Source organism: Lissotriton helveticus, chromosome 3_1, assembly GCF_964261635.1.
Source record: "Lissotriton helveticus chromosome 3_1, aLisHel1.1, whole genome shotgun sequence".
Taxonomy (NCBI): domain Eukaryota; kingdom Metazoa; phylum Chordata; class Amphibia; order Caudata; family Salamandridae; genus Lissotriton; species Lissotriton helveticus.
In genome coordinates, this window is record NC_136061.1 from 1554334591 (window position 1) to 1554361205 (window position 26615).

The 26615-nt window shown below is 42.9% G+C and overlaps 1 protein-coding gene across 2 annotated transcripts in view; it reads left to right on the forward strand.

The window, feature by feature from the left end:
* Positions 1-26615, forward strand: part of SIK2 (salt inducible kinase 2) — a 428969-nt gene that overhangs the window by 123272 nt on the left and 279082 nt on the right. For both annotated transcript variants that reach the window (XM_078682308.1, XM_078682309.1), the window contains exon 2: positions 12907-13023. In XM_078682308.1, the coding sequence (XP_078538434.1) occupies positions 12907-13023 (117 nt within the window). The remainder of the gene's footprint in view (positions 1-12906; positions 13024-26615) is intronic.

The window sequence follows — 26615 nt, forward strand, 5'->3', positions numbered from 1 at the left end:
CGGAATTTCGGCGATCTCGCAGTAGTGTCAACTCACGCCCTCAGCGCTCGCAACCCGCCGTAAACCTAGCTGTGGCCTCAATACCGGACCCCGAAGATGGTAAGACGGGGCCGGTAGCGCTGTGTTTAAAGGTTTCGCTTGCCGTGTGGACCGCTCTTCCGGGTGGGCGTGTCCCGCCACATCGAGGCTTGGAACACGCCCGCCCTCACCGGGAGGCGTGGTCGAGGTTCAGAGAGAGGCTTGACTGCTGTCTCTCCGTCTAGGCAAAACGGGCGAAATTATCATAAGTGTGCCACTCGTAATTCAAGTTAGGAGTGTCCAATGAGAGTGCCTAGAACCACTTAAAGTATTAAGTGTAAGGATACATATTGTGTATATATCTGATTGTGCATTGGGAAAAAAACGTGTATGAATTTAACTCAATGGCTAATGCAAACATATTATTAGGGATATTGCAATATTAGTGGACATTGTAGTTACAAAACGAACAGATAAAAACAGAGATCAAAGAAAGCAATATTTCTGTTGAGTTTGCCACTGTTGGTAATACACAGAGTCATATTGAGTAATGGGCTGATCTCAGGGTAAATGCCAATAGAATCATTAGAGAGTTTCTTAGATGGTTGTGAAAACCGTATGAGCCACAAGGGATTGGTCTCAAGGTAGTACTGTGTTCCATGGGATGTCATCGTTCAGCCCATTTACATTTGTGCCCAAGCGATACACCCAGCGTTGTTCCTTTTCAAAGAGTCTACTGGTTACGTTAGTCGTGCCCCTCACAACTTCAATCACTGTCCACCTCATGTCATTTGGAGTGTGATTGCTGTCCAAAAAATGACGGCTCAGTTTGGTAGTCACTTATTTGCATCTGACGTTGCTCCGATGTTCGCAGATACGTTGTTTGACCTTGCGTGTGGTCATGCCAATGTAGCGTAGCTTGCAGGGGCAAGTGATCAAGTAAACAGCGTTCATGGTGTTACAATTAGTATGTTCTCTTTGCGTCCATACTTTTCCAGCTTCAAGCGACAGAGTTTTGGTAGCTTCAGTTAGGTGGCAGACACTACAGTCCGAGCAAGGGTAATGACCTATGACTCTGGGCAGGCCCCAAACAGCGGTGACTGTTGGTATGGGATTGGGTGGCTTTTCCCTGGGGCGAGTGTGCACCAAGGCATCTCTAAGACTCCGTCCTTTCTTAAAAGAAAAAAGGGGTTTCTCCCAGTTTTCTTTGTAGGAAGTCAATATGTTCCAATGCTTGTTGATTTTCTTCATCAGATTAGAGAGACTACTGTAAGTAGTAACACACGTGAGTGGTATGGAATCAGAGTTGGTGATCTTTTCTTCTAAAAGAGCCTCTCTAGGTTGGTTCCTTGCTCTTTTGAAACCTTTAGTTAGGATTGGTGCTGGATAACCTCTGTCTTTCAGTTTTTCTGTGAGACTTGAGGACTGTTCTTTGAAATCCGTGAGTGAACTACAGTTTCGTCTCAGTCTTAGGTATTGCCCATAGGGAAGGTTCTCCTTAAGTGGGCGAGGGTGGAAACTACTGAACTCCAGAAGGTTGTTTTTCGCAGTGGGCTTATGGTGGGTTTTGGTTGTAAGGCCCACTCCATTTACTGTGATTACAACGTCAAGGAAGACTATCTCCGATTTGCTTTTGGTGTTTGTGAACCGCAAGTTGTGGTCTAGAGTATTAATCCATTGAAGGAAGAATTCTAGGTCTGTGTCATTGCCTGTCCATAGGAGTAGAATGTCATCTATGTAGCGCTTCCCTAGGAGCATTGATGACGAGAAAGCTAGGGTGGGTGGCAGGATGTATTTTGCCTCAAAATCCGCTACATACAATCCAGCCACGCTAGGAGCGAAAATACTCCCCATGGATGTCCCTGAGCACTGAAGAAATAGCCTGTCTTTAAAAGAAAAGAAGTTTTCTTTCAAGGCTATGGTTGCACACTCAATGATGAAGGCTTTGGGTGTCTGGTAATCCCATTCGATCGAGTCTAAGGATTCTGTAAGGACCCTAATCGTGTCGTCCTGTGGGATACTCGTGTAGAGGCTTTCTACGTCCAAAGTTACAAGGGTGACTGAGTTTTCAGGGAAGGTCACATCTGATAGTAATCGTAAAATACTTTTTGTCTCGCCCCAGGGAAAAGCCACCCAATCCCATACCAACAGTCACCGCTGCTTGGGGCCTGCCCAGAGTCATAGGTCATTACCCTTGCTCTGACTGTAGTGTCTGCCACCTAACTGAAGCTACCAAAACTCTGTCGCTTGAAGCTGGAAAAGTATGGACGCAAAGAGAACATACTAATTGTAACACCATGAACGCTGTTTACTTGATCACTTGCCCCTGCAAGCTACGCTACATTGGCATGACCACACGCAAGGTCAAACAACGTATCTGCGAACATCGGAGCAACGTCAGATGCAAATAAGTGACTACCAAACTGAGCCGTCATTTTTTGGACAGCAATCACACTCCAAATGACATGAGGTGGACAGTGATTGAAGTTGTGAGGGGCACGACTAACGTAACCAGTAGACTCTTTGAAAAGGAACAACGCTGGGTGTATCGCTTGGGCACAAATGTAAATGGGCTGAACGATGACATCCCATGGAACACAGTACTACCTTGAGACCAATCCCTTGTGGCTCATACGGTTTTCACAACCATCTAAGAAACTCTCTAATGATTCTATTGCCATTTACCCTGAGATCAGCCCATTACTCAATATGACTCTGTGTATTACCAACAGTGGCAAACTCAACAGAAATATTGCTTTCTTTGATCTCTGTTTTTATCTGTTCGTTTTGTAACTACAATGTCCACTAATATTGCAATATCCCTAATAATATGTTTGCATTAGCCATTGAGTTAAATTCATACACGTTTTTTTCCCAATGCACAATCAGATATATACACAATATGTATCCTTACACTTAATACTTTAAGTGGTTCTAGGCACTCTCATTGGACACTCCTAACTTGAATTACGAGTGGCACACTTATGATAATTTCGCCCGTTTTGCCTAGACGGAGAGACAGCAGTCAAGCCTCTCTCTGAACCTCGACCACGCCTCCCGGTGAGGGCGGGCGTGTTCCAAGCCTCGATGTGGCGGGACACGCCCACCCGGAAGAGCGGTCCACACGGCAAGCGAAACCTTTAAACACAGCGCTACCGGCCCCGTCTTACCATCTTCGGGGTCCGGTATTGAGGCCACAGCTAGGTTTACGGCGGGTTGCGAGCGCTGAGGGCGTGAGTTGACACTACTGCGAGATCGCCGAAATTCCGCCTAATAAGCTAAGTGTTCAATCGTGCACTCATCTTTCTTAACAATACCTCTTCTTCCTTCTAGGATGTGCCAGGTCGCTCCACCCCCCCTCCCGAGACCCATGGTGCGAGTAGCGCCCTATTTTAAAGTGAGATATCAACATGAGATACCATCTTGAGGGGCACTGACCTCTTAGGTCCATTGATCCCTTCATAAGGAGTACACATTTTGTGTTTTTAACCCCCTTTTAATATTCCTTGTAAATAGACACCTTTAGCACTCCACTTCCCAGAGTTATCCGCTAATATCCTCTAGGGGCTATTCGGATGGTGTTTAAAATCAGTGTTACTTTGGGAACACCATATATGCCACATATTATGGAGCACTATGATGATACAGTAAGGCTTATATTAATAATATGTATGTTTGTCTTCTGTTTGTCTATGTTTTTCACTTTACAGGTGCTGTAACACTCCTAAAATTTTGGAGTATTTTTTGGAATGAGCATCACGCTCTTCCCTTTTTAAGCACTTTTTCACCTTTTTTAATTTTCACTTTCACGTCCCCAGGTTAGGGTGGGTGATTAGAGAGCCCATACCGCCGGGGTTTAGTCCTGACGAATGCCTTGGTAAATAAAACCACCCATATGGCAGAAACATGTTGACTGAAATTAATATTAGTATTTTCTGAATTTAACCAATCCTTATACCTTGGCAGCTAAATTCAGACACATAAATACTCTTTGTTTTGTGCCTTAGGGATCACTTATTAAAATTTATTTTTGATACCCTTTCTAGGCACTATTAATATTTTCACCTAATTTGATAATACGCCCTCCCCACACAAACCAGCTCCGCAGTCTTTCTGGCGTCGTAGCACACCAAAGAGGCACTCGGCCTTTTTGGTGGGGCCCGATGATGAAGCATGACACTGACTAGGTCGGTGTGTGAGGGCTTTCTTTACCACCCAAAGCGGGTGTGTGAATCCTTGAAGTGACTCCTTCTCTTGTGGTTTTGAGAGATTGTTCTGACCTCTCTTTTTTTGTTTATTTGTATTGAACTGGGGATTGAGAGAGTGTCCCTAACTTTCCCTACCTCTCCCATTTTTGTCGAGTTTGTAATGAATAGGCCAGGTCATGAATATGGCTCAAATAAAGTGGAGTCCCTTAGGGTACCCAAAGTCCCAGGGCACATCTCTGATTTATTTATAGCGACATTAGTCATTCTCATCATACAGATGTATTTTCTACTTTCTTGAGAACATTGTCAATTCATCCCTTGCACATAAGTTGAAAATGGCCTACGAAAGATGCATGGTTATTGAGACTGTGAGTATGCCATTAGAATCCTTCAACCTGCTGTTGATGAGCCATGTACGTATCCTCTACAATTAACCCGTATCTTAATTATAACTCGCCACCAAATGTTAAGGATGAGGGAAAAGGTGCATTTATCTAAGATGAACGTTTGATATTCATACACATATTAGACACTTCTGGGAGCCGGGTACATTCTGGAAATACCACACTCCTCCATACTGTTGGAAAAAAGCTGCCACACTTGAGACTGGATGTCTAAATCTCTTGTTCTGGGCATAGGGTAAATTCTAGTTAGCAGTGGTAATGATTTGACTTCATTTCTGGGACTGTGTCTGAGAAACTTGCATGTTAGTTAAAATGGTCATGGTTGCTTCCATTTTATTGTTTTTTTTCGTACGTTTCCATAATAAGCTAGTTTATCAATGAAAACCACATGACTAGAACCAAGATGTCTTGGGGATGCAGGTAAATTACGGCCCTGTGATTGTATCATAGAATAAATCACCACATCGCCAGAGATGGGGAAGTGCATCCTTCTCCAGCAACAAACTCCTTTCCAATGCTCTTCTCAACTGCCACACACTCTTGGGTGATATGAGAATTAGAGATGTTTGTTTTTATATTTGAATCGTGGGGGAAGGGGGTATATTGGAGTAAGTGTAGAATTGAGGTGTTGGCGTTATTTCTTTCTAAGCATTGAGGAACTATACAGACTTGCTTTTTGAATCCACAAGCTTGCAATTTTTGTTTTATTGAGTAACTACCCTTTTCTGAAATACTGAAACTAGCACCCATACACACCTGGAAATGTCAGGTATTTTCAGAGGTTGTGAGATAGCCAAGGTGGTTATGTGCCTTCATGCACCTAAAATTACGGCATGGGGGCTTTAACAACAAAAAACATATTTGCAATGCAATAGGACTCGCATTTGCGAGAGTTTAAGCACTTTGCATTTACAATGCCAATAGCTCAAGCTTTCGTAAATGCAGATGCTTGGCTTGTTTAAAAAAAAATCTCTCCAGCATAAGGTCCGAGTCTTCCCCTGTAAAAGGAAGACCTGCGGGCACGTGAACAGTTTGTGTTCTCTTCACGTTTGATCAACCTTGCTTTCTTCTGCGTGTGTCTGCTTTAACTTGCCTGCCTCCTCCGTGCAGGGTCAAGGTGGCCCCAAATGAATCCACGCTGCACGTGACGCACGGCATCCTCTGCCGGTCGCGAGACCGCAGAGATGACATCACCAGCGCGCACTAGTCCGCATTGTGGCGCACGGCGCGCGCAGGTGTCCACCGCATTCTGAGGCAATGGCGGGCAGGGACGTCAGCAGACGAGTAGCCGCCAGGCGAATGGCGCTCCCAGCGCGGCGTTTCATGCGTACCTGCGCAGATGTGCTCTAATCCAAATTAACAAGGAGCAGCCCCTCGGGGGAATGTTACCTAATGTTAAACCAGCCCATGGATTAACTAATTGCTACTTTAACCACGGTTGTATTGTATTTCTTGACATCATCCGACACTTTAAAGCCTGGAGCTTGTAGACAATTATCTCATAATAGGAATGCTAGTCTCAAAACGTTGCGGTAAAAAAAGGCCCTAATGAACTTCTGTTACCTGTTTTATGATGCACCTGCCTGCTGGACAGGTCTCATCAGATGCAGGTCAATTTTTTTTGTTGTTCTTGAATATGAATGCTAGCTTCTGCAAGGCAACTTCTTCGAGGTAGTATACAGATGTGATGTGTATGACCAACACACAGTATTAATGATCAATACTAAATGCAGATACAATTTTCTCACATAGTGCACAACAGCAAATAGAAAAGCTTCTAGGCGCGTACGGTTTTGTCTCACAAGGGAATTGAGGTAATGAGCTAAAATGGTTTGACCTGAATGGACTTCTCTCAAGTGTCTGATTCACAGACAGAATCATCCACTCCATGTACTTTATGTGCATTCTGGTACTTGCGGTTCAGTTTCTCCAGTCGTCAATTAAAGGACTACAGTTACTAAAATACAAACACATAAACTTCATTTTTTTTCTATGTGCTACTTTTGCATTGAATTTGAAAACTTGCCAGCTTCAACAATTTGAGTCAGCTCAAGTGATGAAGCTAGGATTGTCATCTTATTTTGCTGGTTATGAAGTTGTGATAAAAGCCTGCATTCTTAGCTTGTTGCATTAATGTTTCAGACTTGTGTTCAAAGTCTCTGGCAAAAAAAAAATGTTTTTTGTCACATTAGAAAAGGTGAATAAAAGTTCAGCGGTTGATTTTTACCAAGAGAGATACGAAAAATGTCATGCCTAAAATATTACAAGAACGGTTTAAAGCTGCTAGTTAGTTCCTTGTATTACTTTTTGGGGCCAAACTATTTTCGTGATAAATTCTGGTTAGTAGTCCATAGAGAGTTGGGATGGCCGAAAATTCCAAGTCTTTCAATTTTCCAAGACTAAACGGAATATTGGGAAACCAGTCAGTTTTGTAAGGACCACCATCATGCCTTGGGTTGATATGGTAGGGAAAGAAAATGTCCTCCAAGCACAACATGAATATTCGTTAGATTTAAAAGCAGGAAGTGGTATTTTAAACGCAATGCCAATTATAAATCCTTTGACTTTTTTAAGAAGCTTTTATGGCATGTAATGGGCCTATACTAAGGTATGTATATAATTGTCACAAAAATATGCAAATATATGAGCTTTTGAACACTGTAAAAATTCCCATTGACTACTTGCATTTTGTGTCTTCCCGTGGTATTTTGGGCACTGAACTATATGAATTCAGCAAGAAAAAAAGAAGAGAGGTCTGCTGGTTAAAGATATGACAACTAAAACCAGTAGATGCAACAGCTACTTCCAATGAGGGAATTAAATCACTTCCATTTGCTTTATAAAAGTTCTGTGGATGTCCAAAACCAAAAATGCCTGCGACGTTTGTTTAGCAGACACTATTTATAACTGGTTAACTGACTAGACCCCCAGGGACACTGTTTGTATTTAGGCGTTTGCTGTCCATCTGTACAAGAGCTGACATGGTATGCTGACTAGGTATCTCAGTAAGGGTTACAAGGTGTGCTTAAATTATGTGTGATTTCGATATGCAGGACTAGGGTTTGAATTCGGGCAGGACCAACTCACCCTTTCATCTTTCCAAAATCGAGAACGTGAGTTCTATTCAGCTGGGTGTCATTAACACCTGCTCTTTACACGACTTGAAGCAAATCTGTGGTATTCAAAGCTGTGGTATTAAGCACTCAGTCAAACATTGACAAAGACAGCAGGTCTGGCTTCTTTGTCACTTGGCATGTTTCTAGGTCTGTGAGTTTCCAGATTTAGTGAGTGGATTGTTGTGAGAATGAGTCCATGGTTAGGTGGATAAGGAAGTGCACAGGTGGATGAATGATTGAGTGCATGTGTGAAATAGTGAATGGATGGATGGATAGGCAGGTGAGTGCATCGATGAATGTGAGTTCGAGCATCAGTGAATGGGCAGTAGCTGAGCACAGCAGTAAGCTATTTTTAAACAAAATATAAGGAGCTTTTTTGGACCTTTTAGATTCGAAACCACAAAACAGAAAGACCGTTTTAGAGAAAAGGCACTTGAGGATGCTCCCATTTAGTTGACATTCGATCCCAGGAATATCACCACCTTATGCATTATATGGCATCCAATTCTCCCTTATCGTATGATGTTTTTGCGGGCAACCTCTAGCTTCGTAACTAGGCGGTTCCATTAAAGTGAAGGCATCCAGGCTAGCCTTCCCTTTGAATAGACCAAGCGCCTCTCCCTGTCGCAATCGCTGCTCAGCGTGCCTGACCTGAGCCCCAGAAAGCCCCTTTCCTATGTGTGCCCAGCAGTTCTAGGGCATTTAGTAAGACAAAGCAAGCTAAACTATATTTGAAAGTTTATGGTGCGGCAGTAGTGGTGTCAGGTGAAGAAGCCCCTGCCCAGGTTTATAAAATTAATCGATTTGCTGTGCCATTCCCGTTTCTATAATAAAACTACGTAAGCACGCAAAACAGAGTGCTCGGATTTTCCATGCACTTCCCATGAGTAGCTCATCCAGTCCATATTTTCATTGCATTCTGGTACTTGTAATTGTTTGAATGCATAATGGGAAATCAGGATGGGAGGTAGCACAATCACCTTAAAATACATTTTTATATAATAAACATATAAGGGGGAAATGGTGATCTGGCTTCAGGCATGACTACCAAGCTAGCTCGTGAATTGGGGGAAATGGATTCTAAATCTCAACAAGATCACGTCTTTCAATTCATTGTCTGTGGATGTGGCAATAAACTGTACCACCATCACTGGTGGAGTCAGGGTTTTGTGTTCCAGAGGGTGAGGTCTTATACGGGGTTCTAGAGTATGAAAGGAACATCCATAACCATGTGGGCGACCTCGAGCCCGAGAATGGGATTGGGTGGGCATGACCGTTGTATACAATAAAATTCTTTTGAAGAAAAATGCATTTTTAATTTGAATCACATTTCTTAGTGTAAACTTCAGCTTTTGCAGATTGTATTCAAAAGTGCATGTTTTAGTGTTTGGTCAGTTTTATAGTTGTAATTTTTATCTAATTCATGTTCGCCTCTGAAACTTTCAAAACAATTGTTTAGTGGGCCGTAACTCTTCCTTAAGGGTTTTTTTAGATGTAAGAAATAAAATCCCATATCTAATGGCGCGCGTCATCTATGCCTTCCTTTTTAACTAGCTGAAAAGGTTTCCCAAGAGTGCTTCCTAATAAATGTCTCTGCATCAGATTCCATCTGCTGATTTTTTTATTTTATTTTATTCTCCCAAACAGAGCACTCATTTGATGAGCAATGTTTTTCATTCATCGTACATATTTCAGATTTTGTTTTCGTTGAGTTTGCAGCTTGTATTGAAATGACTTAATGGAGTGAGTTGTCTGTGAAGGGTGCTGTGTATCCGGTTAAACTGCAGCAAAGTGGTTTGCATCTGTAGTCGGATGAGGACATATCTCGGAAACCTCAAACTGCACTGCATCGAAAAGGAACCTCTCCTTTAATAATGTATGGGGTGGGGAGATAACATGAGTTTCTACACAAATTCCACCTGCTAATGTACTTCCTTTGTTTCCTTGCCAATACACTGTACCGAATTTGTAAACCATGTTTTTTTATTCTATGTGAACCCTTTCGATAACTTTGCTTTTGGTAAATGTGAAGCAGCGAATTTGTATTTTGATGATTTCATGTAGTGAGTTTACTGTGAAGCCCGCACTGGTGCAGCATGAATGTGGTTGAAAATGCTGAAGCAGAGCTTCGCGGGTTTGAACCAGGCTATCTTGGGGATGGATTAGCGACAGCAAATTTGGGTAATGTGAAATATTTATGTAAGAATTTAATTCTTGGAAATGAAGTATTTTGATTGATCAACAGCAAATTTTAATTCCGCTTGCCAGATTAACTTTTGCCACGTTTATTCCACAGTAGTCGTGTTTTGGCCCATGCCCAGGCTATACAGAAATCATGCTGGGGAAAGCGTATTCCAGACTATTGTAGGCTGGACAGGTCATGTGCGCAGTTCCTGGCTTTGGGCCCGATTCACAAAGCTAAACTTAAACTGTGTAGTAGTTCACTACTGTTTTGGTATCCATTAACTACAAGTTTATCTTTAGTGAATCAGGCCCTGTGTCTCACAGTGGCCTTATTGGAGTGTAAAGTATGAATTTGTGTCTTATTTTAACCAGGACATTTTCTATTAAGTACTAACAATGAGCGGTCACAAACCAGATTTCTTTCTGCAGGTGAATACTCATTAACATACTTCAAACTAAATGTGTTATTTGAATCTTATGTTTTGTAATTGTGCCATCCACAATCTTCATTAACATAGACTCACTTAAGAGGAATATTCGTTTTCACTGTGGATATAACAGGTTTCCAGAATTAGCTTAATTTTTTGCTTTTTCCTTTCCTTAAACTACAAAGACACTTCTATTTTGTATCACCCTAACAATTATGATGACATTTGAAAATGCCCCCGCCATTTTGTCTTTGTGTGTGCACTCAAAATCTGATAATTATGCCCTCAAAGTGGAAGAAAAATAGAAAAATACATATATTTGTATAGAAGGTTTGAGCCAAGAGACCAAATTGAAATTACACAGGTCACTATACTTTCTACACAATGGTACCCCCCACCCCCGGCACTTGTTTTACATTGCTTTTTTAGTTTTCCCCTACAATGGCCTGGCACTTGCTTTATGAAGACTAGACTATTGACTCTTCTGATGTCTGTTTCGTTTCCCAAACAACAACATGTTTATTCAGTTAATCTTTTATTTTGCAGTCACAGGCAATAACGGGGCTATGTTTGTTTTCAGAACATGAACTTTTATGTTTTGCTTTTCCTAAACAAAAATTGTGCTTAATTTCAATACTTCCTTTGTAAAGTTTTTGAGAGTGCTAGGATGCTGCTTGTGGTCACTTCAGAACTGTAGGAGGTGGTTTGGTCTGAACACTTGATTGAGATCATTCTACAATACCAATTTCATGCCACTTGTTTTTGGAGTCCGCATTGCAGGCACAGCAGTTGTGCATTATAACACAAGGTGTAAGAGTGGCTTGTCATGTTGTAAAGGCAGATTAAATTGGACCACTTGGTCTGGGTGCCGTGTGTGAGATCATTCTGTGAAACAAAGTTGCATAAGTGATCTGTTCAGGAAGTGCGCATTGCAAGCATGAAACTTGTGTGCTCAGGCTTTTCTCTGTGTTGGGTAGGCAGTAGGCAGGTAGGACTTATGGCATCCATCTGGTGCACTAATCTCTTCAGAAAAGTTCTTGTGCCTCTGATACACTTTTGGTTGAATGGGTTTCGCCCCATTTGATATACAGGCGTTCTACCTTTGGGTGTGCTAATGGTATCACTTTGGATAAAGGGAAGGACCTTTTCATAGGTGTTAGTAGTTTACTTCTAAATGACTGGCCCAATGGTCCCCATTGTGTGTGGTGTCCCATTGATCGATAAACCTTTATCCAAAGTTTTGCTTAAAAAAAAAAAAAAAAATCAGGCGTTTCTTCAGCCTGTAGAAGTTTTGTTGGGATTTGCAAGCGGTGTCCACACTGTTCCACAGGGAGTCTGAGTTTTTATAGTGTACATTAAAACCAAAAGGGCTTCCGCACGCATTAGCCACCTTCTCAATATAGGTGGCAAATGTGTACAGAAAAGTCCAGTATCGAAGAATCGCTACAAGAGTAGTCTTGTAGTACTTGGTCCTGCATGTTCTCCACTCAGGAACGAAATGTGTCATGGCTGGTAACTGGAAAGGAGATTCCGGCTAGAGTCTGTAAATCTGCAACCAAAAACTCCAACTTCTGTTAACAGCCATGCCGTAGTGGGGCCTGAGTGATGTTCCTGTGCTTTCGCATGTAATGGCATATGTGCACCTATATGGGTGAAAAAAACAATACTTAAGTCGGCTCCCTGTAGCCATGTCAGGGGCAGGATTTTCCCAAAGAAGTAGGGTTTCCTGAGCACCCACTAGGCAGTACAGACAAAACGCTTAAAGACCCTATTGTCACAAAACACGAAATGCTGTGGTTCAAATTATGTGTATGTCTATTAATAACTATTACATTGTGTGATAGTAACTTCTGTTCTTCAAAGGGCATCAGTGTACTGCACTATGAGATGTAAAGCACTGTCAAAACAGATCATTACTGTTATAATTATGATTTTTAATAATAATCTTTCTCCTTTTCTAAATTGTGAGTTTTGTTTTTTTAGAGAGTAGTAAACCAGGTCTTAGCAGCTAAACTTACCCAGAGATCAGAAAGTCCCCTTTTTATAGTAACTCAGTATCACATTAAACATCACCCGTTATTACACCCATTATTACACCTGTGCCACTGTTCCCTCTTCCCACAGTTGATTTAAACTGCAACTGCCACTTATTCCTTCTGCTGACTCAAAGGAGGCAATCCTCTGCAAAGAGTTGCCAATGCCAGCGGTCCCCACAAAATCAGAAACCACTTTATCCAGCCTAGCCCTTTAAGCCACCAGCCCTTTGCATGCTGGTACTTGGTTTCACACTTCCACTTTGTGTTACTGCCTACTAATTAATCTAACATGCCCAGCGTCGTTGCAGTATTACTTCACCTTCTTGCGGGCTCATTCGTAATTAGGGCCTAAATTGGGTAGAAGGGATATCTGTGACTTTTACATTTCCATTCCAGTGCCTCGAGCGTCTCGCAGGTAGAGCGTAACATCGAAAATACTCATTTGGTTACTTGAGCAAATCTCTGTTTTTTCAGGTACCTGACCCTTATGTCTCCTTCATTTGCTCCATCAGGTTGCAATAAAGATCATTGACAAATCTCAGCTCGATGCAGTGAACTTGGAGAAAATCTACCGCGAGGTGCAGATCATGAAAATGCTCGATCACCCACACATCATCAAACTATACCAGGTATTTCAGTATTTTTCAATGTGCCTGGTTTTTTTTGGAGGAGGAAGTGGTGTCCTGAAAAAGGAATGTGTTTTTATTGTGCAGTCAGTGTGTCACTTTATTCTCCAAGGTGAAGAGGTATGTTGAAACGCTTCCAAAACCAGAAAACCTTTGGCAGCCCTTGCCATCAATGATTAAACTGCAAACAGCAGCTCTTGAGAGTTTACATAGTGACAAAATATTTTATAGATCGTTGTTTACTACTAAACTGACTCCACCATTCGTGGGTGCCTTGAATATAGTGATGTTTGATTGTTTGTGTTTTGATCAGAGATGGGTGAATTTTTTTTTTTTTTTTGCTCAGCAAACTTTCTGAATTATTGTTCGGCACTTTCCTACATCCTTCGTAAACCTTTTTACATTTAATTTGTGGGAATAAAGATCTACTTTAGTGTTGTTTAAGGGGGAAAAAGTCGCAACAGAAACGTTATTCTATAGGACCAACACCTTCTCAAATGCAAGTTTTCTTTAAAGAAAATGGTCCTGAAAGCAAAATTTTGTGAAGTTTAGAAAAGTTAGCAACCTTCGAGGAGTTTGTAAATATCAGAACATTTTGTGGTGAAATGTAAATTTCGTACATCCATAATTTTGATGCCGAAACTATTCATTTTCCTGTTACGTTTTGCGGCACAAAAGCCAAGTGGTTTTGTTTTAACAAGCAGCCTCGCCCTTTGATAATCTTTAATTGTTAGTTGTTTCCCAGCCTCATATGCAGTGGTTCTTCATCCTTTGCTTGCATGCCCCAAGAAGTAGCTAATCTTGGCAAATGTGTTTTTGGATAGAACTGCTCACCACAGTGTAAATCCGAGGCATGCACTTAGTGACATCTGTATGGATGATTTAATCACTTTTGAACCATGTTTGTTATTGTCCCTGTTTATGACTACCTAAGCACCATTAAAAAGTCAGGAACATGTCCATTTTCTGCTAGTTTTTAAAGAGATTATAGTTTTACGGTTTGACCAATATCTGCGGGAGTACTCCAGCATGTCTAGACAGGTCATAGGTTGTTTTTAGTGCTTCTGTTTCCTTCTATTTATACACTTACTCTGATTCTCAGGACCATAGTCCATCAGGGTAAGGTGCTGGAAAAGTGTGTTTGCATAGTTATTTATTTTTCTCCATCAGAATTTTTTCCCTGTTGAGAAATCCTTTCCACTACACATTTAGGCTATTTTGGTTGGTTGACATGCACAGTTTGTACACCATGTTGTGCTTCTTGGCACTAACATTAAGCACTTAGTGGAAAACCTAGTGTAAATGTTAGTGAATGCTACAAAGTTGTGAGCACTTTCTTAGTTGCAGCTTTTTCATTAATAAAGACATTTTCTACAACAGAAATGTTGCCATATTGGTCGAAGTGTCACAGTTGTGAGTGTGAAGTAGAGTCATAATAATATCAAATCTGGTGTATGATTCAATTTCAGAATTCTGAGGTTGTTTTTCTCTTTTCATTTTATCTCAGTTCACCTTACGATTTGGTCCAACTCGTATTTCTTTATGGATTTTTGTGGAGCGCTATACACCATGAGTGGTGTCTCAGAGCGCTACACATTTCTTCTGCTAATCAAATTTCTTCTGCTAATCAAATTAACACATGCATTCTGCCTGAGCGTCTGTCACTGCCCCATTCTACCATCTCATAAAATGCAGCAAAATAACAATAAAAGTCCTCTTAAAGTTATCCTGTCCTATTTACTTTAATAATTATATGTATTAAGCAATCTAATATGTCTAGTCGCTCTCACATCTCAGTTCTTTGGAATATCCCTCCCTGACCTGCCACCACTTATGCCACCGACACCATACGGAATCCAGAGACCTTGCTCACCTCATCGGTTGCGCACTTGAGCTGATAGTGGCTGATTGTTCCACGTTTTAAACAAACTCGTCTTGGTGGACACTCCATTGCCGTGAAAGCAGCAGTAGCCTGGAATACCTTACCCCTGGCGCTTCGCGCTAATCAGAACCTTAATCTCTTCAATAAAGCACTCAAGACACATCTCTTTAAAATGACACTTTAAATTTCTCTCTGCTATTTGTAGTTTCTGCCTCTCCGCATCTTTCTTCGCACCAGGATACTCCAGAGTAATTGAGCGCGCTTCAAAACCACCCATAACATAACTTGAGCAACGACTGACCCCTCCACTGTCGTCCGATCTCTGGTCTGTATCCTCTGAAGAGCCTCTTCCAACTGCTCTCGCTCTCCAGAGCCGCAACGGGGGTGGTATTTGGGCTGCCCAGTCTAGCAAGGAGCAGATTGTGCAAACTCCATTGAGCCCTGAAGGAGGAGACACTCAAGCCTACAAATCACTCTTACCAAGGCATAATTTCGAGCCGAAAAGTACAGTTTTTGATGATCATCGCTTCGGCTCCAGTAAGGCTGGCGCTCCCGATCACAGCGCCGTGAGCTTCTTTTGTTCTCTTCACTGTATGGCTAATTCTTGTTGAAGAAAGCAATTTGTGACCCTCTGTTCAAGGTACCCTTTTTGGCTTTACCTTCTGTGCGCTGTTTTTCGCCCCTGCCGGTAACTGCATACCTTCAAAATGGCGGCCAAAATTTCCCTCGATACGCGTCTACCTTCTTCTCACCACAATATTTGTTTCCCATGTTATTGTGGACCCCAAAGTTTGACAGCACGCTCTTCATTCTGTGGCCCCTTGACCTACTTTAATATGCTCTCTCACCCATTTTAGTCCGCGAGTGTAACTGCTTTTGAATAAGCTACTATCAAAATGGTTCCCAGTACATGTTAATGTACTGGTCTCTAACTGCTACTTTCAACATTTGCTGCATTGGGGAAGCAGTCTCCCAGGCTTCTGTATCAGTGACCCAACTGTAAATTCCCCAGACTGCAGTGAGGGTCTTACTCTACCAGCCCAACTGTTCCTAAGATGGCTGCCATGAGTGGGCCCTTCGCTAAAGCTCCCCTTCTCCCCTTGTTGGGGAGGTATCCAGCATCTGTGCTCTGGAGTTTCAGAGACCCCTCTGAGAGAGACCACAGCGACAAGGGAGTCGCACACAGCAGAGGATTGGGAATGATCATACTACCGCTCGGAGCCCAGCTCCACACACCGTTTGTGATGCTCACGATGGAACTTTTTGACGATGCCCCCCTAGGCGGAGTCTAGAACCTTCGGTGCCCGAGCAACCTTTGGCCGATGACCGGTGGAGCTGTCCTATGCAGCTATAGAGGAGTTTGGCTCTGGTTCACCTCTCGGCCGTCACCTACCCAGCCGGACGTCGGACACTATTTTTCCTCCTCTCCCCATTGTATTTCCTACCCACTCCTTCCCATGTTTATGCTGTGCTTTTGTAACTCATGTAACTAGGGGCCCGATGTAGGTAGCCCTTTACCGATCGGAATCGGCCGAAAATACCGATTTTCGGCCGTTTCCGATCGGTAAAGGGCTATGGAGATGTAGGGGCACATTTTCGGTAATTTTACCGAATCGTTATCATTACCGAATCGGTAAATTTACCGAGTCGGTAAAATTTACCGATTCGGTAATATTTACCGATTCGGTAATGATAACGATTCGGTAAAATTACCGAAAATGCAATGTAGGTAGCCTATGTTCCGGCAGCACATGGCTTACAGAATCGGTATTTTACCATGGAATACAAATCCATGGTAAAAAAACGATTCCTGTGTACATGCACATCTGTGCATGTACACATGTGCCATGTGACAGACAGACGTGCCCTTAGGGCATGTCTGTGTGCCACATTGCACACATGGCCGTTTTGGGGGTGCTAGAGGGTGTCAAAGTGACACCCCCTGCACCCTTGTGAATTCTTAAATTACCGATTTGGTAAATACCGAATCGGTAATGCCTAATCATTCCTATGGGCTTCAAAGCCCATAGGAATGAATGGGCATTACCGATTCGGTATTTACCAAATCGGTAATTTAAGAATTGTTAAGGATTCGGTAACGAATCCAGATGTTGGGACCTACATCCCATTTACCGATTTTTGAATACCGAATCGGTAGGATTCGGTATTTCAAAATCGGTAAATGGGATTTACCTACATCGGGGCCCTATGCTCCAGCAACTTTGTAACTATGTTCTGAAACTATGTTCTTCCTCATGTAAAGAGCTCTGATCCCTTCGTGTCTAGCCAGCGCTATGTAAAACTCTTCAAATAAATAAAATAAATAAATAAATCTGATCTATGGTATACACCACAAGAATGCAAAACACAAATATGCTTTGTCTTTAATTCTCAAACTGTACAGTTAACTCTCATATCAAAGATTATTATGTGACACTTGCAAAGTTTTGTTCATTCAGCCATTCATTCAAAATGTGCTTTTTAAGGAACTTTACAAAATCTCAATTTTGTAACATTGCGTGGAAGCACAGTTTGGGAGAATGGTTGGGAGAATGGTTGGGTGAATGGTTGGGTGAATGGTTGAGTGAATGAAGGATCTGTTTTAAATTACCTTGGTTGCCTCTTGAATGCATTGTCTGAAGAAAAGCATAGCACTGAGCTGTACATGTTGGATGAATTCTTAGATGAGTGAAGGTGCAATTGCTGTATGTCTGTATATGAGCTTATTGATTATTAGATCATGATATGTTCATGTTTATTTTTCAGTGTGTATCTGTACACGAAGAGAGAGGTTTATGAAAGATTGTACATATTGCAAAGCTTTTTTATTGCATAGCGCACAAATCATAACCAAATTGCCTCTAAGCACACTTGATAGATGCAATAGTTGCATGCAATAAAACAGCTGGTTACGTAGCTCTTGGAAGTTCATATTTTCCTGACATCCAGTCTGAGCTACATGAAACGTAACTGCTTCTTGACCACGAAGTCCCACCACCTTATGAGACATCCAGTTAACGGGCAGTGCCTGAAAGTGCTAAATTGAATAAATCGATTTGTACTGTAAATAACACAGAAAGAAAAAAAACACTTTGGGAGGTATGGGAAAGAGGCTGAGTCACGTGACCAGATGATCACAGATGTCAAATCTAAAAGATTTTTACTCTGGTGTTCCACTTTAATTAAAGTATTAATCCCACCTGAATGTTTGGATGTACTAATCTGTCAATTTTAACGTTCTAATTTCGTTTTTTTGGCAAAACATCAAGTTGTTTGAAATGTTCCCTTCACCCCTCTGCCAGTTATAACCAAGACCTTTTGTTATGTGATAATTACAGGGAATACTTGTTTAATAGCATCGACAAACGCCATGCCATATATGCTGTGTTTTTTCTTTACAGCTATTGTTTCGTACCGCACCCGTTTGTTAAGCTTTATGTCAACTAATACCACAGTGTCTATAATATCAGAATGCTTCACCTGGGACTGAATTTTAAACTGTATCAGCTTCTTTTGATTGACATGCTGTATGCTGAGTGGCATGCATAATGTAAATTAATGAACAACAATAAACTGGAATGTTTGCAGATGAAAGAGGTGCACTGATGAGCACTGTAAGGACTGTTCCACTGAGGACTAAATAAATGCGATAATTGCATAATTCCGACCTAAGAGAACCTTTAATTATATATTACATAATATGGAAACAGTTATTGTGATACTTATAAGGGAGAGAAAGGAAACATGTTATTTGTCCACCCTCTTTCCCTCACATGCATTATATATTCATACACACAAACAAATGGGCACATTGCTAAAAAAAGACCTGTGTTGAAGTACTGTTCTGCTTATTCAACACTAAATAGTTGTGGTATCGTTTTTAAATAACAACTAAGTAGTCTCTGATGCGAACTACTTAAAGCCAATTCTACTATATCACGGCAGCCATGCACTCCCTGCCCCTAGCGTGACGGGTGATCAGGCCAGGCTGAGCTACCAAGCTAGAGCCTACTGCAAAAGCCAAAGGGGTGAAGATGCAACTGGAGAGGTATGTGGTAGTGTTCCACCTCACGGTTTGAGAGCAGTCATTCTCAGGCAGACCTACTCAACCAAAGCAATGTTCTCAAGCATTCTGCCTAGTGTACTGCAAGAAATCCAGTTCAAATATGAAATCATTAATTGGGGGCCCAGACTAGCACGATATTTGAAAATATCCCGCAGTGTCACCTTATTACTAACGGCTGCAGCTGCCTGATTGTGCACTGCCATTCACTCTGTAAAACACACAGAGGCTGGTGGCACTTACTAGGGCTTTGGCCGCAGAGTCCGGAGGTGGCGCTCCAAGAATTGCTGAGGCAGCGTCTCTCTGCAAGGCAGTGGCTGCAGGCTCACTTAGCCTGTTAGCAAATGCGGGGCACGGTAATTCGAGTTTGCCGGCCGCCTTAGTTAATAGTCACCTTCCAGGCTGGCTGTCCAGTGAGCCCCGGTCTTGCCCGTCCTGTGACACGATGTCGCAAACTCTGTATTGGCGGCTGTTACAACCCAGATCACTCACTCCTTTCCTACTTTCTCGGGTCTGGCAGTATAGAATTTTGGGGGTGAGGGGAGGGTAAACAAAGGGTTGAATAGCACGCGGCGTGCCCGGCGGGAGCTGCCTGCAGCACTTAGCGTGACGCTACAAGCGCCAATGTAATGTAATTTGCGGAGCCTTGCGCAAAACACGAGCCAGCTGCCGCTTTTCCCCACAAACTTATCAGACCCGCTCTGGCAGCAGGAGGATGTGACATCATCCCCGCAGCATTAGCCAGATGCGCACAACCTGATTTAGCCGGAAGCTCCGCTGGGATTCACAGTCATACATTGTAGCAGTGGGAGTGTGAATCTTCAACCCTGCTAGCAGTCTTAGTAGCTTACCTGCAAGAGCAGCAGGCATGACAGGCTGCAACACTTAAGAGTTGTAACAGCCAGGCAGCACTTGGGTGGCAGTTGTGAAACACTATACATTAGGCGTGACAAAGCATTTCAGTGCAGCAATGTGGATTACCACACTGAAATGCGTTAGTCTAACTCCTGATGCTTGGTATTTGGCAGGATTTAACGCATTCAGTCCTCTATGGATCGAGATATTTGGTGTCCAGTTTTATAGATATGACTTTGTTTACTTTTTTAATTAATAATTAGGTATTTTAATTGCCACTGATTTTCTTCCCTTCCGAGATTCACTTACTATTTTCCTTATATGTTGAGGATATATAGATTACGTTAAGTAAACAAAACCTCTTACGCTGGAATCGCCCTCATTTGTAGTAAAACCCTGTTCTAAATATTAAAACTCCATATTTTGTATGACTGTACTACAGTTTAAAAAAATTGTGTCCGTGCCTTGTATACCTGGTTCGTCATTTGCCTATTCATCTGAGCCTACTTCGAGATCATTTGTTTATGGACATTGTTTTGTGCTGAACACCATGCTGTGCCTGGCCTTATGGTTGCGGAATGAGATATATTGTACCAACTTGATCTAATCTACGGTGTACAAACCAGAAGGTGGCATTGGAACTCGAGGGTGGCTGCATGTGCGAAGGTTTCCACAGCATGTGGTCAAAGGCAGCAAACAACTTTAACCCACAAGGGTTCTTCACTGACCTAAGTGGTGTCTGCCATCCTGGAGTATAGAATGGGAAAATGCATATTTAACAAGAAGCATGCAAGGGAAAGAATATGAATGCCTCAGATTTAAACACTTGCGTCCATGGTGCCTGCCATAGCACTGAGGAACTCAGTGGATAAGCCGCTCACCATAGCAACCACAGACCGGGTGGGGGGAGGGCATTCTCTGGTACCTATGTACACCGGAAGGGGGAGCCTTGTGGCTCTGCACTTATGCCACTCTTTTCCACATGTAATGGTTGGGACCTATTTAGGTGCCACTCACACGCATGACATCATTTCCTTTCTCTACACACTTCCAGATGCGGATCCGGAACTCCCTTTAGTTTCTCAGACATTCACCTCGATTTTTCCACTAAATTTCCACAGTGTCAAGGGATGTCACCACTTAAAAGGGCAGGTTTCAAGCTCTGTAGGAAGTATTGCAAACAGAGGTCTGTGAACGATTCCCATCAGGTGTGCCTGGGGTTTCTCATGTTGAGTCACAACTTCAAGCCCTTCCATTAACTCCAAGGCCATCAGGAAGTGCGAGGTGAAGCTCTACATCACCAAGCAGAATAGGAAGATTCTGCAAAGGTACTATTCAAAGTACTGCTCCGCATCCAAAGTTTGCTCTTGGTTCCATTTTCGGAGTAGTCTTAGCCGCTCTACCAAGATGACAGTTAGTATCCTATACGTCCTTGTATAAGTGGCCTCAATAGCGCCCCAGAGCTGAGTCTTCTCCTCGATCAGCCACAGAAAAGTCAATTTCCTAGCCTATGGTGATGGGGCGGGCGGCCGAAGTAGTACCGCCAACTCCAGACCTTGGAAGTTAAAATATATGTCTCAACATAGGTCCACTAACTAGGACAAACATCTTCTGAGCCCCTTCTTCCCTTTGGCAAGGCACTAACATGCAATGTTGGGGGCTTGGGGTAAACCTTCCTCTGGTCCCGCAGTCAATAAACTACTCAAAAAACATCCTCCTCCGACCCCAGCGAACTCTAAAACTGCCAAACTCTAAAACTGCCAGCCAATCTCTCTGCTCCCATTTCCAGTGAAGGTACCGGAAAAAAATCATCAATAATCAACTCCTGGCACACCTGGAGCAGAACCAGCTACTTGGCACCTCCCAATCCAGCTCCCGGAGTAATCACAGCACCGAAACTGATTGCAGCCACCAATGGCATTCGATCCCTCCTCGACCGAGGAGAAACAGCAGCTTTGATCCTCCTCAAATTCTCTGTAGCCTTAAACACCAGACCTCACCACACGCTGATCGAAAGACTCCCAACACATCAGCATCCAACGGAATGCGCTCAGATGGATCACCTCCTTCCTCACCGTAAGACCCCAGAGGATCCACCTCCCACCTCCGAACCCAAGGAGATCACTTGCAGTGTGCCCTAGAGCTCAGCCCCATGCTCTTCACGCATATATGACCACACTGGCCAACATCGGCAGATCCCACGGTCTCAACAATATTTCCTACACAGATAACACCCAACTCATCCTCTTTCTCACCGACAACCCCACCACCACCAGAAGCCACTTCCACATATGCGTGACAAACATATCGCGGACTGGATGAAGAACTACCTGCAGCTGAATACAGACAAGACGGAAGTACTGATCTTTGGCAGCAACACATGGAATGACTCATGGTGGCCATCAGACCTAGGACCTTCATCCACTCCCTCTGTCCACACCAGAAACCTCGGAATCCTAATTGACAACAAGCTCACCATGAAATCATAGATCAACACTGTCTCCCCCACCTGCTTCCTCACTCTGTGCATGCTACATAAGATCTTCAAGTGGCTACCCCAGCACACGAAATGCACAGTGACACAGGCCCTCATTACCAGCCGACTGGACTATGGCAATTCCCTTTATGTAGGAAACACCACACACCTCATACAGAGACTTCAGATCATACAGAACACCGTAGTCGGGCTCCTCCTTGACCTTCCCCGATGAACCCACATCACACCCCACCTCCGGCAACTCCACTGGTCCCCTGTATAGAAGAGATGCAATTTCAAACTGCTGACCCACGCACACAAGGCTGTACACAACCAAGGACCCTCATACATTAACCACAATCTGAACTTGCACCAACCGCTCGATCTCTGGGCAGATTGGCCCGCCAACGCATAAACTTCCACCTTCCTTTAATGGCGTTAACCTAGGCGTCCCTTACTGCCACCCCTTCCAGCCCCCATCGGGAACCCAGCAGTTTTGCGGTAGAGGCCTTGCAGGCCAAGGTCAGAGTGCCGTACAGTTTTGCAGCTTCCCTTTTTAGATTTCACCTGTGAGCATATGGCCTGTCTTTCGCAAAACAACTTTTGTTTACTTAAAGGGGGCTTAGAGCCCACCCATTGCTTACTCTTGGTTGGCTTTGTCATCTCTCTCATTTGTGGACTCATTCTTGGTCAGTACGTATTGACTTCACTTCCTCTTTGTGTGTTTGTCCCTCTCCTGGAGCACTGTCCAAGTACTGCAACCATGCCCAGTGTGTCCTTGTGGTCTTGGAGGTACTTTTTTGCTTTTACTTGCATTTTATAGCATTCCATAAAAGTTAAGATGTTTGCATGCCCCGTCTTTGTTGCTTACCCCCCCATCCTTGTTGCTTGCCGGCCACTCCCACGTTATGCTGTTTTACCCATCCCCCTCCCTCAATGTGTTGCTTTCCCCTTTCTCACTATACTTTTTTGTTGTCAGGTACGTTTCTAGTACTGTTTCACCTATCTCCACTCTCTTATTCTGCCAGGGAAAGAATGCATTATTAGTGAGAGAGAGGTCTCCCCAAGCCAAGATGACACTTCGAGTTGGGACTGGGTGTGTGGGTGTGCCATACTTTCCCACCACGTAGTGACATGAGGGAGATAATTGGTTGTCGACTTAGGAGTTGTAAGAAAATAAGAATTTAAAACTGTTTCAATGAAAGTTAAACATATGATGCCCAGAAGTTTCGGGGTGCACAGTCCCACAATTTGAGTGTGTGGCAAGTCTCGTATCCGATGAATGACAAGTGGAATCAACTTAGTTTAAGGGCTGTAAAATAAATAATCCTCAAGTCTGCACGCACAGCAAGCAACCCCTGGATTGCATGTGGAGCTAGCCTATGTGTCAGAAGCCTGGCTTCGAACAGCATCTATTCACAGGGACTTGAATCCATCTCAGTATCCAGGTCTGCTCTGAGGCTTGATCTGGATAGGACTATATCCCAACACATATTTTGCTGCCTTGGGCTAGCGAGACACAAATCATTGCCTGGTTATACTAGCCTTGTCTGATAGAGACATCTAGCTGCAGTATCCTTATCTTATAATCCTCCCCAGGCGTCAGGCTGGATCCAACAGTACCTCTGTGCGTCGGTAGAGGATGTTTAGCAACTTCACAGTGACTTTGTCTCTCAAAAGTGACGGCAACAGAGTCCAGATAAGCCTTCCCTTGATGCGCGGATGTCAGTTCTTTCTTTTCCACGCTAACAAGTGGATCAGCTCTGCAGACGTTTTTGGCCTACGTGACATTTTTTCAGTGATGGAACAGAGTGCCTTTATCCTTCATCTTCAATGTCCTTGACATTCAAGCCCAGTGAGTCCTGTCGACGATAGATGTCCGCCACGGATCCCCACTTGATTTGCATGTAGTGTCTGGGTGAGCACCATGATTCCGATGAGTGCGACTCTTGTCACTAGGTCCGACCGAAAGCAAGTAGGGAATATTGCATGAAGATCCTGGCGGCACAGATATCAAAGTCTTAGAAATCTTCTCATCGTCCTTAGTCTACTACGTTTAGGGTCTGGCCAATACTGACCCACACTGAAAAACAATCTCGGGAAACAAAGTTGCTCTGTGTTGTTGCTGTAGTAATAGTCACTAAAGAAACTGACATCCACGCGTTGGGGGATGGTTAACATGGACTCCGCTGACATCACTTTCTAGAAAAAAACGTCGCTGTGAAGTTGCTCAATGCCCTCTACTGACGTACAGAGGTGCTGCTGGAAAAATTTCGGTATTCTGCTGGTGAGGATTCGAAGATAAGGAATCTTTGGCTAGATCTTATCTCTACCAGTTAAGGCATTATCAAAGGTAAGTAACATGTTCATCTCAAGCACAGGGAAGACTCATCAACTCAAGACACTACTAGGCATGTTGTCTATATTGGAAGACACTAATAAATTACGACGCTATAGTGCATGTCACAACCGCTGTGAAGATGCCAGTCATTCCTAGAAACAATTGCATAAGCAATGACAGTGCTGCGGAGACACGGATCTATCCCACACTATACTGAGCCCTCCCCACACTCCATCCCCAAAGGCCCAGAGTAATCATAGAAACTATAGTTTGACATGGACACGGTTGAGAAACAGCAAAAAAGTCCCGGGGGCGCTGCTGAAACAAACAAGCATTGCCAAAGCCAATTGGTCTCTCTTCGGCTTGATGTAATCATCACTCTGTTTCTAAATGCCACAGCACTCTTAGGAAACAGGGACACCAAGAGGGGAAGTGACTCCATCAAGACAGTAGTATGGCCTCGTGGGAAACTAGGATTAGAGCATTGGTATCCTGGTTCCAGAAAGGCGGGCTACCCTACATCTACGTCCTGTTCCATAGGCTCATCTTTAGTGCAATACAAGGCAGCAAGAGTCACACTTGAAATAGTTTGTAACGCCTTTCACTTCAGTTATGTAAACTAAGTGGAGCAATGCACGCACCAACACGCAACAAAATAGCACTTTATATTCCCTCTTTCTTCAGTAGTTTCTTTGGCTGTAATTCAAAGTTCTACATCGTTCCATCATTGCTTCTGACATGGTAAGCATATGTTGTAGGCATATCCATCACTGTTTCTTGCATATCAAGTTGTTGGTTCTAAGTTTTTCTCATCACTCCTTCATCCATATTAAGCCTGATTTCAGGTTTTTCCATCAATGCTTTTTCCATATAAACGTCGAATTCTAGGTTGTTCCATTACAGCTACACAACTTCAACCACACCAGATATAGAAAGCAGATGCCACCTCGAATAAGCAGGATATACCTATTAATGGCAAGGCTTACCTGGGGCATGGCAACAACCTGAAGTTATTCATTTACAAAATGAATTGCCGCCAATCGTTGCCTTTGGTTCCAGGGCAGTTCTGTCAATTTGCTGCTCTACAGACTATTTTTGTTAAAGGGCTCTATAGCACACTTCCTGGTGCTTTGATGCTATATGAAATTACTTTATTTGAAAAATAACAGAAAGGAAAACCATATGTTTACAAAATTATAAATGCCATAATGTGAACTGTCGGAATGTATACCTTATTAAAAAAATCCAGCTACAAGTCTTAGAGCGCCAGATAATTCGCTTCCTACTCATTTTAGGGCTGGCTTAAATTGCTAATTTAACTTCAGTTCTGATTTTGGTTATGGGAGCAAGTGCTTGATAAAGAGTCTCGGTGGATGCAGTCATGACTTTGGGTGATATTTATTTGTGGTGGGGATGTTGGTCTATTTTCTGGAGTTTTTTTATTTTACATAAAATGTTTTTATAGTTAGCGTTTCCCATGCTACCAGGTACTAACTGTAGACGTATTATATAAATGTAATACCTTCCTTTGAAGATCTCATTCTGTTTACTTCAGTGGTGTATGCCAAGCACGAAAAAATGCTAACGCTGCATTGTCTGAGGCATTAGATATTGTGCTATTCTAGCACAGGACGTCAGTAAGCGCACATATTCCTTTGGCAAAAAAATCGAGACCCACTGTCCCAGACGACGCTTCCATTTCTGCCTCCTCCCACTGCTGAAAGTGTCTTCTTTCAGTAAAACCCACCTGGAGGGCGAAGTTTCACAGTTTAAAGCCGACAGGCAGCAAAACTCCCTGACAAGTCCGATAAGAAAGCTAGAAACCAAACCTGGCTCTTAATTTGGGGGCTATTGGACACCTTGGCAACCACCAAGATACCCCCTTTAACCACTAAATTATTGAACCATAATGCAAACCAGATTAATAAATATTCCAATGGGAAAAAAAAAATAAGCGCCACGTTTTCAGGTGAAATAA